Raw genomic sequence first — 12,766 nt, forward strand, 5'->3', positions numbered from 1 at the left:
TTGGCTCAGGTTTTGTTGGTTTGGGTTTTTTTTTTTCCCCTCTTCCTTTTTCCTTCATTTCGGGGCTAAAGAAACCTTCTGCACAGCAAAATAAGTAACTCCAAATTTATTGGGACATTTTTTTTTTTCAAAATCAGCGCGGACTCCAGACTATTGCACACGTAGACCGGAGGGCATCATCCGTGGACCGCTTTAGCGGCACAGCCACAGCGAGCAGGAAACCTTTTGTTTTTCCCTTTCCAAAACGTTTCTTATATTAACTGGGGTTCCGTTTTCTTCCAGGAGGATGCAATCCCGCGGTGTCCAAGGCTGGGCACTGTCACACCGGGCACTGTCACTCCTGCCCTTCTCCGTCATGGCGGCGGCGGCACCGCCCCGGTGACGTCACTGTCGTGCGCCGCCGTGTGGCGTCACCGGACGCGCCGGGCGGGGGCGTTGCCATGGAGGCGGCGGATGAGTGGCTGCTGCAGTCGCTGCGCCTGTGAGGGACCCCTGGGACCCCGCACCCGCCCCGGCACCCCCCGGCACCCCCAGCATCCCCCCGGGACCCCACACACACCCCGGCACCCCCAGCATCCCCCCGGGACCCCGCACCCGCCCCGGCACCCCCCGGCACCCCCAGCATCCCCCCAGCATCCCCCCGGCATCCCCCCGCCCCGCCGGCCTCACACCCGCCCTCTCCCCGCAGGTACCGCGACCTGCACACCTTCGAGCTCCAGGCGCCCACCCGCGTCATCGAATGGGCCCGCGGGAGCCGTGAGTGCGGGCCGGGAGGGGGGCTGTGCCGGGCTCAGCCCGGGCTGGAGCTCCGGGGCTCCGTGGGCTGGGCCGTAGCTCGGGTGTGTCTCGGGGAGGGAGGGAGGGCCGGGCAGGGCTCAGCCCCCGCTGTGTGCCTGACCCGCCGTGCACACCCCCAAGGTGTCTGTGTGGCCGGGTACGGACAGTCCGGTGGGAACGAGATCCTGCAGCTGATCCCACCGCCGGCGCTGCAGGCGAAGGAGGCGCAGGTGGGTGTGCAGCCAGGGGGCACCAGACCTCTCTGCCCTCCTGGTGTCCTCAGGGACCAGGGCTTGGTGGCCTTCACTGCTCCCCGTGGCTCTGACAGGGGCATGGCCGGGGTCTGAGAGTGTGTCTCGTGTCTCTGCCTTTTCTCGTGGTAACCGAGCCCAGGTTGTGCACCACTGTGTGTGAAGAAGTGGCTTTGCCTCTGCCTTCTAGGGCCTGTGTCCAGAGAGAGACTTCAAGGTGGAGTGTGGTGGATTTTCGAAGCGCCCGGTGTACAGCCTGAAACATGTGCCAGACACCAGGTATGGCCTCCAGGTCCTTCCAGGGAGTACTGGAGGTGGAAGGGGAGTTATCCACTGAGACCTGCTTCCCTGCCTAGCTGGTCAGGGCTGCCAACCCCGAGAGCAGCCTGAGTCTGGGTAGGGAATACCCAGTTTCCCTAATTAGTTTCCCTAATATCCAACCCGAACCTCCCCTGACACAACTTGAGGCCATTCCCTCTCCTCCTGTCCCTTGTCCCCTGGGAGCAGAGCCCAATCCCTCCTGTCAGGGGGTTGCAGAGCCAGAAGGTCCTCCCTGAGCCTCCTTTTCTTCAGGCTGAGCCCCCCCAGCTCCCTCAGCCACTCCTCATCATATCCCCATAAAATACCCTCGTAAAGGCCCTTTGCCTGGGGCTGTGTTTGCCTGGGCTGTGGGGAGCACCCTGCACAAGATTATGGTCCTTCCAGCCCCTGCTCTGCTCCAAGCAGAGGCAAAGCTCCTGCTCACAGGAGGAGCAGACCAGTTTGTCTCGTTTGGGGTAAACGGGACTGTTCTCTGCTCCTGAGGAGGTTTGTGAGACCCTTCCTGTTTCCTCAGCTTGCTGGTGACAAGTGGCCCCCCCGACAGCTCCCTCCAGGTCTGGCAGGTGTCAGCAGAGGACTCTGGTAAGGGGACATGTTTCTGAGCTCACGGGGTTTCTCAGTGTAGTCGTTGCATCAAACATCTCCAGCTCCCCCTTCACAGCTCGCCAGGCATTTTGTTCTGCATATTGTCAGTCCATGCTGGATGTGTGGGAAAGAGGGAATTTATCCTGGGGAGGGGGTCAGGCGTGATAAGATTTCTTATTGGTTTAGTAGGTCACTTTTAGCTGTGTGAGGCGTCGTTGTGAAACAGCTTAATCTGCTGGGTTGCTTGGCTCCCCATGTGTCCTACAGCTGCTTCTGTCTCTTCCTGGCAGATGTTATTAAATCTGTGAGCACCATAGCCACAGAAAATGCCACAGGGCAGCCCTGGGCGAAAATTGCCACCACTTCGGCCAGAGCCCCCTGGGTCCTTCATGGCTCAACGCTGGACAGCGTCCAAATCACAGAGCTGGAGCTGAGGAAAAACGTCTACACAGCAGGTATTTGAAGCAAGCCTAATGTCTGATTGTTTGGAGCTGGGAGGGTTGGGCAAAGCAAGCTCGAGTAGCAAACGTTCCACTGAGCAGGTACCTTCAGGTGTGTGCCAGAGGGTTCCGTGGGCAGGGGCACCTTCCACTAGAACAGGTTGCTCCAAGCCCTGTCCAACTTCCAGGGATGGGGCAACCACAGCTTCTCTGGCCAACCTGTGCCAGGGCCTCCCCACCCTCACAGCCAAAAATTCCTTCCCAATATCCCATCTAACTCTACCCTCTGGCACTGGGAAGCCATTCCCCCTTGTTCCGTCCCTCCATCCCTTGTCCCCAGTCCCTCTCCAGCTCTCCTGGAGCCCCTTTAGGCCCTGCAAGGGGCTCTCAGCTCTCCCTGGAGCCTTCTCTTCTCCAGGTGAACCCCCCCAGCTCTCCCAGCCTGGCTCCAGAGCAGAGGGGCTCCAGCCCTTGGAGCATCCCCTTGGCCTGCTCTGGCCTCCAGCAGCTCCCCTGGGCTGCTGTGGGCTGTGAGCTGTGCCCCCTGAGTGTACACTCCGCTGGCTGCCCCGGGCAGGGCTGCAGCGTGGCCCTGCAGCAGCGCTGAGCCCCGGCTGTGTCTGCAGGCTCTCTGTGCCGGGAGGAGCTGGCGGGGCTGGCGTTCCTGGACAGCCGCACGGCGCTGCTGTGCTGTGTGCGGGGCCGGCTCTGCGTGGCCGACCTGCGGCAGCCGCAGGGAGCCCTGACGGCCCTTCCCGTGCCCGCCGCGCCCGCCGGGGACCGCTGGTGCCTGGGCACCCCCTGTGCCGCCCAGGGCTCGGGGACGGGCACCCAGCCCGTGGCTCGCCTCTCGAGCAGGGGCCTCCTCACCCTGACGGACCTGAGGAAAGCCTCCGAGCCCTTGGCCTCGGCCACGGCCAGAGTCCCCTCTCCCGGCTCGGGCGCCGAGTTCCTGTGCGTGTCCTGGGCTCCCGCTCTGCAAGGCTGCCTTGCCGTTTCAGGTAGGTGCTTTGGGCAGACATCTCCTTTTCTGGGGGCTTTTTTGATTTGTGTTTTTGTCAGGGCCCGGTTCACCCCACCTGAAACCCCCCAGTGATGGGGTGGCTGTTCAGAGCTGCCCCTGGAGCCAGCAGAGATCCAGCTGATCGTGCTCTGCAGCTGCCTCTCCCCAGCAACTCCAGAAGGGGCCTGGATGGGTTCTGGGAGGTGCCTGCTGCCTTCTCGGGTGATCAAAGTCTCCAGGCCCACCACAGGCACTGCCCTGACAATGCCCACGACAGCCTGGCTGCAGGGCATGGCACTGATAACACCAGCTGGGCAGCAGGGCTGCCTCTTGGCCAGAGCCTTCACATTCACACTGGTCACTCCACAAGCTTTTGGGATCTGACCCGGGCTCTGTTTACTTGAGCTGTGCTCCTCAGAGGCATGGCTGCTCTGCTCTCACAGCCCAGTCTGGGCTGTTTGTCCTTGTTCCTGCTGGGAGGTGAGCCCGAGCCCAGCCAGACCAGAGCAAAGCAGTTAATCCCTGCGCTCTCTGACTCCCTCTTTATCCCAGGTTTTGATGGGACTGTGCACGTGTATGACACGCAGAGCTGGGACAGCTGTGGCAGGGAAGCAGAGCCCGTCTTTGTTCACAAAGGCCACGTGCTGGGCGGCAGTGGGGACCCTGCCCTGGTCACTGTGCACACGTGGCACCCGCAGAAACCCCGCACTGTGCTGTCTGCGGCGAGCGACGGTTCCCTGCACGTCTGGGACTGGGTGCAGCCCTGAGGGAAGTGTGGGTAGACGGTGCTGTGGTGAGGTGGGGTGTGTTTCCTGCCCCTGCTCTAGCTGCGTGGGCTGTGGGGTGTCTGCCTGCCTGCAGATACTGTTTGGAGGCTGTTGTAGTGAGCAGAAACAACTGTAAAGGTTCTATTTTACTAATAGTAAAAATTTTGGTTGTGTTGCTTGTTCTCCTGCGTACCAGCCTTCAGATGAGAGCTGTGCCTGTGGTTCTGGCTAGGGCCTGGAGGGACAGGACAAGGGGGAATGGCTTCAAACTGCCAGTGAGTGGGGTTAGATGGGATATTGGGAAGAAATTCTTCCCTGGGAGGGTGGGGAGGCCCTGGCACAGGTTGCCCAGAGAAACTGTGGCTGCCCCCTCCCTGGAAGTGTCCAAGGCCAGGTTGGACAGGGCTTGGAGAAGCCTGGGATACAGTGGAAGGTGTCCCTGCCCACGGCAGGGGGTGGAACGAGATGAGCTTTAAGATCCCTTCCAACCCAAACCATTCTGGGATTTGATTAAAAAACCAGGAGTTTGAGGAAACAGGCTGTTCTGTGGGATATTTCCCCGCTGTTTTCCAGGCCCAGAGCACCAAGGGGAGGCTGCACTCCCCGAGGGGTGTTGGCATTTGTCACGTGCATGTGTCACGAGCAGCAGCCTCCACTCAGGAAGTTGCAGTGTGACCACAGAGCCAGCTTGCAGCCTGCCAGAGCAACAGGAACAACCTTTCTAGCCCCAGCCTGCTCCAAGCTCTACCCTCCCCCTCTGCACCCTGAGAGCACCTGGCCTAAGACAGGCATTGGTGTCCTTTGGCTCTCTTCCCACCAATTGCAAGTTTAGGTTTGATGGAGCTGATGTGATTTCCGGGGCTGAGGAAGCAGGCAATGACTCCTGCAACACCCACGCTGTTACCAAGGTGTTACCTGGGGAGAAAAAAATCTGCCTGCAAAAGGCTCCCTGCTGCTCTGGGTGGTGTCAGCTGGGACGAGGGGGGCTGAAAGCAGGTGAGGTGCAGTGAGGGCTGTACTTCAGGAGCACCTGGGGAAACCTTACACTGGGAATGTGCTGTACTGACCTGTGCCATGGCAACAGCTGTGTGCCTGAGGCTGGAGCCTGCCCCATCCTCCTCCCAGCACAGGCCATGTCAGCACTTCCACTCCAGTCCCAGAACTTCCCCTGGCAGCATGTGAAACGGGGGCAGAGTGTCCTGCCCGAGGCCAGGGGTTTGATGCTTTGTCACCTACTGAAGCCATGGGGCTGTGTCACCAGCAGCAGCAAAGGGAAAAGCCTGTTTGAGCCCTGGAGAAGCTGGGCACTCCTGCAGATAGGACTGAGCCTCCTTTCCACCCCTGAGGGTCCACAGCAAAACCAGTCCAGCTGAGCCAGAGTCAGACTGGGGGGAATGGGTTCTGACCAGGGCCTCCTGGCTCTCCATCTGCTCTTGAGTCAGTTCCTTCCTGCTGTGGCAGAGCTGAGCCTGCTCTTCCCCTGCAGCAAGACCTCTGGGCTCCTGAGTTTAGGAGGTGGCATTTCTGCCCCGTGATGGGGACCTGCAGCAGCCCCACAACCCAGCAACCCCAGGCAGCCTGTGGGTACACAGACATGAGGTTTCCAGAGTGGGATCCTGGAGCTCAGTGGGTTTTCCTCAAGCACCCCTGGAGCAGTTGGTTTGGCAAACAGAAGGTGCAGAGCTCGGCTGCTGTGGCTCTTCCTTCCTGGGGAAGACACCCACAGGGTGAAGGTCTGGCCGTGGAGGAGGTGGGCTCTGAGGAGGAGAGAAGACCACTGGAGCCTTCCCAGCACCCGAGGTGCTTCCTCACTGCCTCTTTTGCCAGATGTGGTGGAGCTGCTGATCCCTCCCACACCATGGTGATGCAGGTAGCTCAGCAAGGACAGGGAACCAAATTTGCTTGGCTTTCAAAAGAAATGGGGCTTAAGCAACAGCATGGTTTGTTCCCATCTAAACTTCCCCTTTTTTCTCCCAAAATAACTTAACCCTTCTTGTCCAGCTTGAACCAGATTCAACAGGAGACTGGAGATGTCCAGACTATGAAGTACTCAGAGCTGCTGTGGGAAGGGATTACGCACAGAGGAGGGACCTCCCTGTAAACGTGACCCTGCAAATCGCAGTGGGCAGTAGGGACCTTGCTCCCAGGAATGCACCACGTGGAGCCCCCAGCAGCCCGTGTGGGGTCAGAGTCCAGCTGTGTGACTGGAGACCTTGGCTTTGCTGGAGCCAGGTTTGTCCTTGGTGGGGAAGGCTGGGACAGCTCCTGCCTCCAGCAAAAACATGGACACGCCGAGATGGACCAACTTTAAGGACGGTCCCTCTGTCCCCACAGCATCAGCGTGGTGAGGGGAGCTTTAAGGTCCTTCTCAACCCAAACCATTCCATGACTGTGGGACTTTCTGCCTGTGCCAGCTCCCCTGTCCTGAGCCAACAAAAGTGTTCAGGCCGGGACTATTTTATCATTTTTTCTTTTTTTTTTTTTTCTGAGTTTAATAAACTAGAATAATTTATTCGACAGAACACAGAAACATCACAGACAGGGTGAAGAAACCAAAGCAGCCAGTATCAATGATCAGTACAAAGGAACCACTTTACAAAAAGAAGTACCACGCTGCCCCTCAGCTTTACCCAAAAATAACGGGGGGGGGGCTCAACTCAGCACCCCACAGACTGGGAGGGAGGGATGGAGCTACCCCCCAGAATGCTCCCAGATGACAACGCTGATTGCAACTGCACAATAAATACTGGGAATGGCCTCTCAGGGGGTGGTGGGAGACCTGAGACCCTGGGGGGGGAAGTCCAGACACCACCACCCCACGGGGCACAAGAATCTGTTGAAATACTGATTAGGGTGGCAAACACCCTGCTCCCCTTCTCCCCTACCCCAAATGGGTGCTGGACCCCATGCAGGGAGAGGAAAACATCAACCAGGGGGGCTTTGCAGCTCGGGAGGAGCAAAGCATCCCTGGTGTCACCACGACCCTGCCGTGGCTGCAAAGAGGCATTTGAGACCCAGCCCTGGCAGCTCCACTGTGGGAAGGGACTCAGCTGGGAGGACCCCTGGGCTGGGCTGCCTTGGGGGCTTGGGGGGAAGAGCAGGGGGTGCTGCCCACCCGCTTGGTTTGGAGCAGCTGGGGCAGGGGCCATAGTCAAAGCCAGGCTCGTGCATCCCAGGGAGGGATCACATGCAGCAGGGCCGGACAGGGGGGACTGGCCGTGGGGGAGAGGAGGGGACACCGAGGTGCACAGGTGCCCTTTCCCATGAGAAGGCTGCCCAAAAAAGACACCCCCCCTGTTCTGCTGCAACCCCCCCCTCCCCATAGCAAACTGGTGTTGAGACTGGGCTTATATAAAACACATAAAAGAGGCAGCTCATAGGAAAGGGCTCTGGGATGGGAAGTGGCAAGGGGCTGGACGGGGACGGGGTCAGAGCGAGCCCCCCTGCCTCCAGCACCTCCCAGCCGTGCCCCGCACGGGAAACAGCAGCTCTGGCAGCTGGATGAAGAGTGACAACACGGCACAGCTGGACGGTTATAGGTCCTGTGGCCATCGGGCGATCCGTAGGCTCCCGGTACAGGTAGAAAACAAAATTAATTAATTAATTATAGAAAAGAGAAGCAGCCTAATGTAGGGGTGTCCCTGCGGCGGGGCGGCGAGCGGGGGGGAGCTCGCTTATCTGTCGTTGAGCTGCGGGGAGTTTGTCCGCTCCTCCTCGTCCTCCTTGTCGTCCTTCATGCCTTTGAGTCGCTGGCGGGCGAAGTCCTCGAACACAATGTCGTCGTCACTGGGGGGGACACGGGGACGGGGTGTGACGGGGGAAGGTGGGGTGCGAGGGAGCCCCCCTCCCGCACTGCACAGCTCAGCCTGCACCCCCACGGTGTTCCGGCAGCCCAGGGGGCTCCTGAACCCCCCCGTCCTTCAGCAAACAGCCGTAGTTCTCAAAGCTCTGTCAATTGTTGGGCAATGCACCCAAAAAAAGCCCCCAAGCCCCCCAGGGAAGGATGCAGGGCCCCAGAGCGGCGGGTGCAGCATCACCAGGGCCATCGGCAGCGTTTGCCCCACTCCGGAGGAACCACAGCCCTGCAGGGAGGAGCTGGGTGGGTGAGGCACCCCAGAACCTCCCAAACACACCACCAGCCCCAGGGGACACCATGGGGACAATCCCCTCCCATCCCAACACACGACCCCGGCGGGCTCTTACTGCGGTTTCTCCTGTTTTTTGGAAAGCCATGCAGGGAAGGGCGAGGGAGGAGAGAAGAGAGAGGGGGATGGCGTGTGTCATGCATTACAGGCGACGTGCAGGGTGATGCCATGGCACAGCGGGCATTAGCGGGTTAGGGGGTGCCATGCAACGGTTGCCAACGTCCGGCATTCCCACACAGGACATGGGAACTCGGGGAGGGGTATTTTAGTCTCTTACTTTGTATCGAGCTCTATCAGATTTGTATCTATGGGCGCTTCGTTCTCTGGAACTGAACAGAGGGATGGCACAGTCATGAGGTGATCACCGCCATCCCACACACCCCCCCTAGGGTCATCACCACTGTCCCACTGAGTGGGTGCAACCCCCCAGGGTTTGGCTGCACCAGGGTGATGGGGGCACCCCTATGTGAGGGGGGGCACCCTGGGACCCAGTGAACAGGTCACCACGGGCTCAACAGGAGCCAAAAATCGCCCTCCACGCACCCTCAGTGGCCCCCTGTGCCCCCACCTGCCCCCCAGGGACGCTGCCCCCGTCCCCCAGGGCACTCACTGTCCCGGTGTGCCGGCTCCTCCCGGGGTTTGGGATGCATCAGCGTGAAGGGCAGCTCCACCGCCACGTCGCTGCAAGAGATGCCGGGGTAAAGCAGGGGCCTGCCTGCACTCTGCAGGCAGGGTGGGACAGATCTGGGGGTGGGGGGCAAGGGCAGAACAGCACCCGCCATTCCAGCCGCTGCAGAGCCCACAGAGCTGCTAAAACCCCACGTTATCCCCCACAGAGCCGCTCGGCAGCTCTCGTGCCTCTTGGCTGAGCTTGACCCCGGGGGGGATCAGCACAGCCCCCCCCGGGATGTAGGGGGGCACGAGGAGGGAGAGCAGCATGGCAGAAATCTGCCTTTTAGCAGCTTAAAGGATCCAAATCCCTTGGGTTTAGGCTGTGGCTGGCAGTGCCATGGGAATAGCAGGAGGTGCAACAAGTTTCCCAGTGCTCAGCAGGCACAGGGGTGGCAGGGTGGGACAGCCCAAGCTGCTCCAGGGACAGGGTAGGATGGGGCTCAGACAGAAAAGTGTCCCCCTGGGAGGGCGAGCAGGCCCTGTGGCCTCTGCAGGACCCCATGGTTGGGGAGCAACGTGAGGATGGAGACCTGGAAAGCTCCAGAGACTCTCCTCCCCACATCCAGAGATCCCAAGGAGCCACCTCCATGCTCTGGTGACAGTCCCCAGCAGCACCCACTGCCTCTCTCTCTGGTCTGGGGAGGGGGATGCAGGGTCCAAACACTGCCAGCATCCCCAGCCCCACCACCCCGACCCACCTCTGCCAGGCTTTGGCTTTGGGTGAGACAGTGTCCCCAGCACAGTGGCACCCCAAGGACAAGCATGGGGCCAGGGTGGCAGCACCCTGAGGGGCTGGGGGTGCCACTGGGGGGCTGCAGCAGGGACTGTGGGGTGTTGAGGGGAGCGGGGCGTTACCTGGAGGCGAGGTCTCCCAGCAGGCTGGCGTGGGTCAAAGGAGACAACACATTAGTCACCATCCCCCCAAGGACACGCAGCCTCCCCCACCTTTTGTCCCCCCGTGTGCTGCTGAGTCCCAAGGGAGCTCTAAGGGGTGATGGGCCCCACCTGCAGCACAGACCAGCCCCAAGGAGAGCAAGAGAAGAGAGCAGGTGTGGCACTCACCCTCCTCGTGACACCACCAGCTTCACCTTCACCTTGTAGGAGACGATGATGCCCAGGATCTCCTTGTTGGCTCCATCTCTTAACCTGGGGGAAGGGGAAGGTGGGCATCAGCGAGGGAACAGCAATGGGGACCGGCCCCCTGTCATCCTGAAGGTCCCCCCACGGGGTCTCCTCCACCCCAAGCATCACCCCTGGAACAGGGGCTGGATGCCCACCAGGGCTGGGTCCTGCCCCCGTGCTGCCAGGGGGACAGGAGCCCTGGGGGGTGGAGGGGCTCACAGCGTGCTGGAGGCCAGGTTGGTGTCCTCGTGCTTGAGCTTCCCATCCAGCGCCAGGCCCCGCTTCTCCCGGTTGTTGGCGAGGAAGGGGGTCAGGGTGTAGACTTTGCAGAAGGTCGAGCTCGGGGCCACCATATCGCTGGAGATGACAGCCACCATCAGCCAGAGCCCCAGCTGCCCACAGCCCCCACAGATCACCCTGGACACCTCCATCCCAGCTTGGTTAACTTCTCCACACATTTCCATCCCTGCCCCAGCCTGGTGCACATCTCCTTCCTGGGGGATGCAGAGGGTGATGTCCCCAGGATGCCACCAAAAGGAAGGTCTCCATCTCCCTGTTCCTCCCATCAGTTCCTGCTTGCTGAGTGCAACGTCCCACCGGGGCTGCACTGGGACGGGAGATCTCCAAGGCTCCCCCAAGGGCCCCCTGAGGTCTCTGGGGCCCCTCATGTCCCCAAGGAGCCGTCACTCACTCAGCGTCCTCCACAGCCACCGGGCACTTGTACTGGGCAGTGTTGAAGAGGCAGATGTCAGCGTACTGGCGCACTGGGGTAAGACAGAGAGATGGGGGTTGGCACAGGGATGGGGACAGGGACACCACTGGGGGTGGGGGGAATGGCCCTGCTCCTCACCTGAGATCTTGATCTTCTTCACGGTCTTGTTGGTGTTGTTGGTGACGTGGACGTTGACGCTGATGGGCTCTCCGTGGTAGTAGATCTGCAGGGCAGCAGAGCAGGGGGAAGGTGAGGTCCCCAGGGTCGCCCCACCAGCGTCCCCTCCCCGGTCCTCGCCCACCTCCTTATCCAGGGAGGCCTCGAGGTGCAGCGGTTTGTCTGACATGAGGAACTGCCGGGTGGTCTCTGCCATGGGCTGGGGGCCGGGCCGCTCCGGCGCATACTGGACCTTCCGGATCACCAGGCGCACCGAGTTCCTGCAGGAGACAGCCAGAGGAGAACCAGGCGCTCACAGACCACCCTTTCTTGGCCCATTTTGGGTGAAATCCCTCTGTTCTTCTGGTCTGCTGTGTCAAAAGGATGCTGTGGGAGGCCTCAGATGGATGCACACCAGGGCTGCAAGGGGGCAGCCCCATGGCCGGGCCAGGTTGCCCACAGCAACCCCTGGGCTCCTTGCACAGTGTGTCCATCCCAGCCCCAGGATCATCTCTGACCCAGCACTACCCTGGAGAGCGGGTGCATCCTGGAGGACACCTCCATCCCAGCCCCATCCCTCCCAAGGTGGGTAACAAAGCAGGGTGCCCCTTTCCTGCTGCCAGCACCCCAGGGATGCCGCTCCCATCCAGGCTGGACAGATCCTCTCCACTCACCTCTTGTGGATCTTCTCCTCCAGGTTCTCAGCACAGAACGCTTTGACCTCGTAGTCCACCCCACAGGCCTGGAAACCAGGAAGGGGGGAGAAGGAGGCAGGGAAACTCCTTTGCACCTCCCCAAGAGGTGACCCCAGCAGCAGCCACCCACCACAGCCCGGTGGCACGGGAACATGGGGGACCTTACCTTCCCCGTGTCCTCCGGGCCCGGCTGCAGCGTGACGGAGCAAGGCAGGTTGGGGGGGATCTGGAGGGGAAAGAGGGGTGAGGAGCTTTTGGGGGGCTGCTGGAAGGCAGGAAATGTCCCCGGGGCAGGGGTCAGGGTCCCCTCCAGCCCCAGGGGTGCTGCCCCCCACCTCGAAGGTGAAGGGGTAGGCGTGCTCGCCCAGCTTCTTGATGAGCCGCTCCTGCAGCCGCGTCAGGGGCTTCTTCTCCTCGGGCACGGGCGGGAAGGCCTGGGAGTTGGCCACGAACAGGTCCTTGCGGAAGGTCAGCCCCAGCACGTCCAGGTCCTCGCGGCCATAGCGGAAGGCGCAGGTCAGCGTCACGAACACTGCCAGGGCGACAAGGGCAGGGTGGTGCCAGGGGGGCACCACGGGGAGATCCGTGGGGGCTCGTGCCGGTCCCACCGGCGCCGGGAAGCAGTGGTGGCCTGAGGACGTGCCGTGGTGGGGACATGGGGATGCAGCAGCCTTGGGGTGCCCACCACAGCACTCCCGTCCTCAACAGGACAGGGCACCCTCCGTGGGGACACAGGGCTGGGAGATGTCACCCAAGAGCCCAGAGATGCCAATGCCTGGGTAGGACTACGTGAGGACACCAGCCACCCCCTGTGGCAGCGCCACCTCTGTGGCCCCAGCGATCCTGAGGGGAGCTGTTACCTTTTCTCTCCTTCAGGTATTCGGGATCCACGAGCACCACTCCGTCTGCAAGGGAACAGCTGGGTCAGAGATACATCACCAGGACACGGGGACACACCGGCAGGGCCAGGGAATACCATGGCAGGGTCAGGGGACACTGCTGGGAGGGGACACACACACTGCCAGGGTCAGGGGACACTGTTGGGAGGGGACACACACACTGCCAGGGTCAGGGGACACTGCTGGGAGGGGACACACACACTGCCAGGGTCAGGGGACAC

General features: G+C 61.2%; 2 protein-coding genes across 3 annotated transcripts in view; one reads left to right on the forward strand and one right to left on the reverse strand.

The window, feature by feature from the left end:
• Positions 1-414: 414 nt before the first annotated feature.
• WDR73 (WD repeat domain 73) lies at positions 415-4,319 on the forward strand. Of its 2 annotated transcripts, XM_027663563.1 has the most exons (8): positions 415-481; positions 689-756; positions 919-1,007; positions 1,219-1,307; positions 1,864-1,931; positions 2,225-2,389; positions 3,001-3,375; positions 3,930-4,319. In XM_027663563.1, the coding sequence occupies exons 1-8, from the start codon at positions 441-443 to the stop codon at positions 4,142-4,144; spliced, it is 1,110 nt and encodes a 369-aa protein (XP_027519364.1). In that variant the 5' UTR covers positions 415-440; the 3' UTR covers positions 4,145-4,319. The 2 variants fall into 2 exon arrangements, with proteins under 2 accessions (XP_027519364.1, XP_027519365.1); XM_027663564.1 differs by lacking the exon at positions 919-1,007.
• Positions 4,320-6,600: 2,281 nt separating this feature from the next.
• Positions 6,601-12,766, reverse strand: part of ARRB1 (arrestin beta 1) — a 12,006-nt gene continuing 5,840 nt past the window's right edge. The window contains exons 4-17 of the mRNA XM_027663561.1: positions 12,507-12,551; positions 11,982-12,178; positions 11,813-11,872; positions 11,626-11,693; positions 11,097-11,232; positions 10,934-11,018; positions 10,775-10,847; positions 10,303-10,440; positions 10,024-10,107; positions 9,817-9,840; positions 8,900-8,970; positions 8,567-8,618; positions 7,823-7,930; positions 6,601-7,717 (exon numbers count right to left, since the gene is read on the reverse strand). Coding sequence (XP_027519362.1) covers positions 7,678-7,717; positions 7,823-7,930; positions 8,567-8,618; positions 8,900-8,970; positions 9,817-9,840; positions 10,024-10,107; positions 10,303-10,440; positions 10,775-10,847; positions 10,934-11,018; positions 11,097-11,232; positions 11,626-11,693; positions 11,813-11,872; positions 11,982-12,178; positions 12,507-12,551 — 1,181 coding nt within the window. The 3' untranslated portion in view covers positions 6,601-7,677. The remainder of the gene's footprint in view (positions 7,718-7,822; positions 7,931-8,566; positions 8,619-8,899; positions 8,971-9,816; positions 9,841-10,023; positions 10,108-10,302; positions 10,441-10,774; positions 10,848-10,933; positions 11,019-11,096; positions 11,233-11,625; positions 11,694-11,812; positions 11,873-11,981; positions 12,179-12,506; positions 12,552-12,766) is intronic.

The sequence above is a fragment of the Corapipo altera genome, unplaced genomic scaffold, assembly GCF_003945725.1.
Source record: "Corapipo altera isolate COAL_440 unplaced genomic scaffold, ASM394572v1 165, whole genome shotgun sequence".
In the NCBI taxonomy this organism is placed as follows: Eukaryota; Metazoa; Chordata; class Aves; order Passeriformes; family Pipridae; genus Corapipo; species Corapipo altera.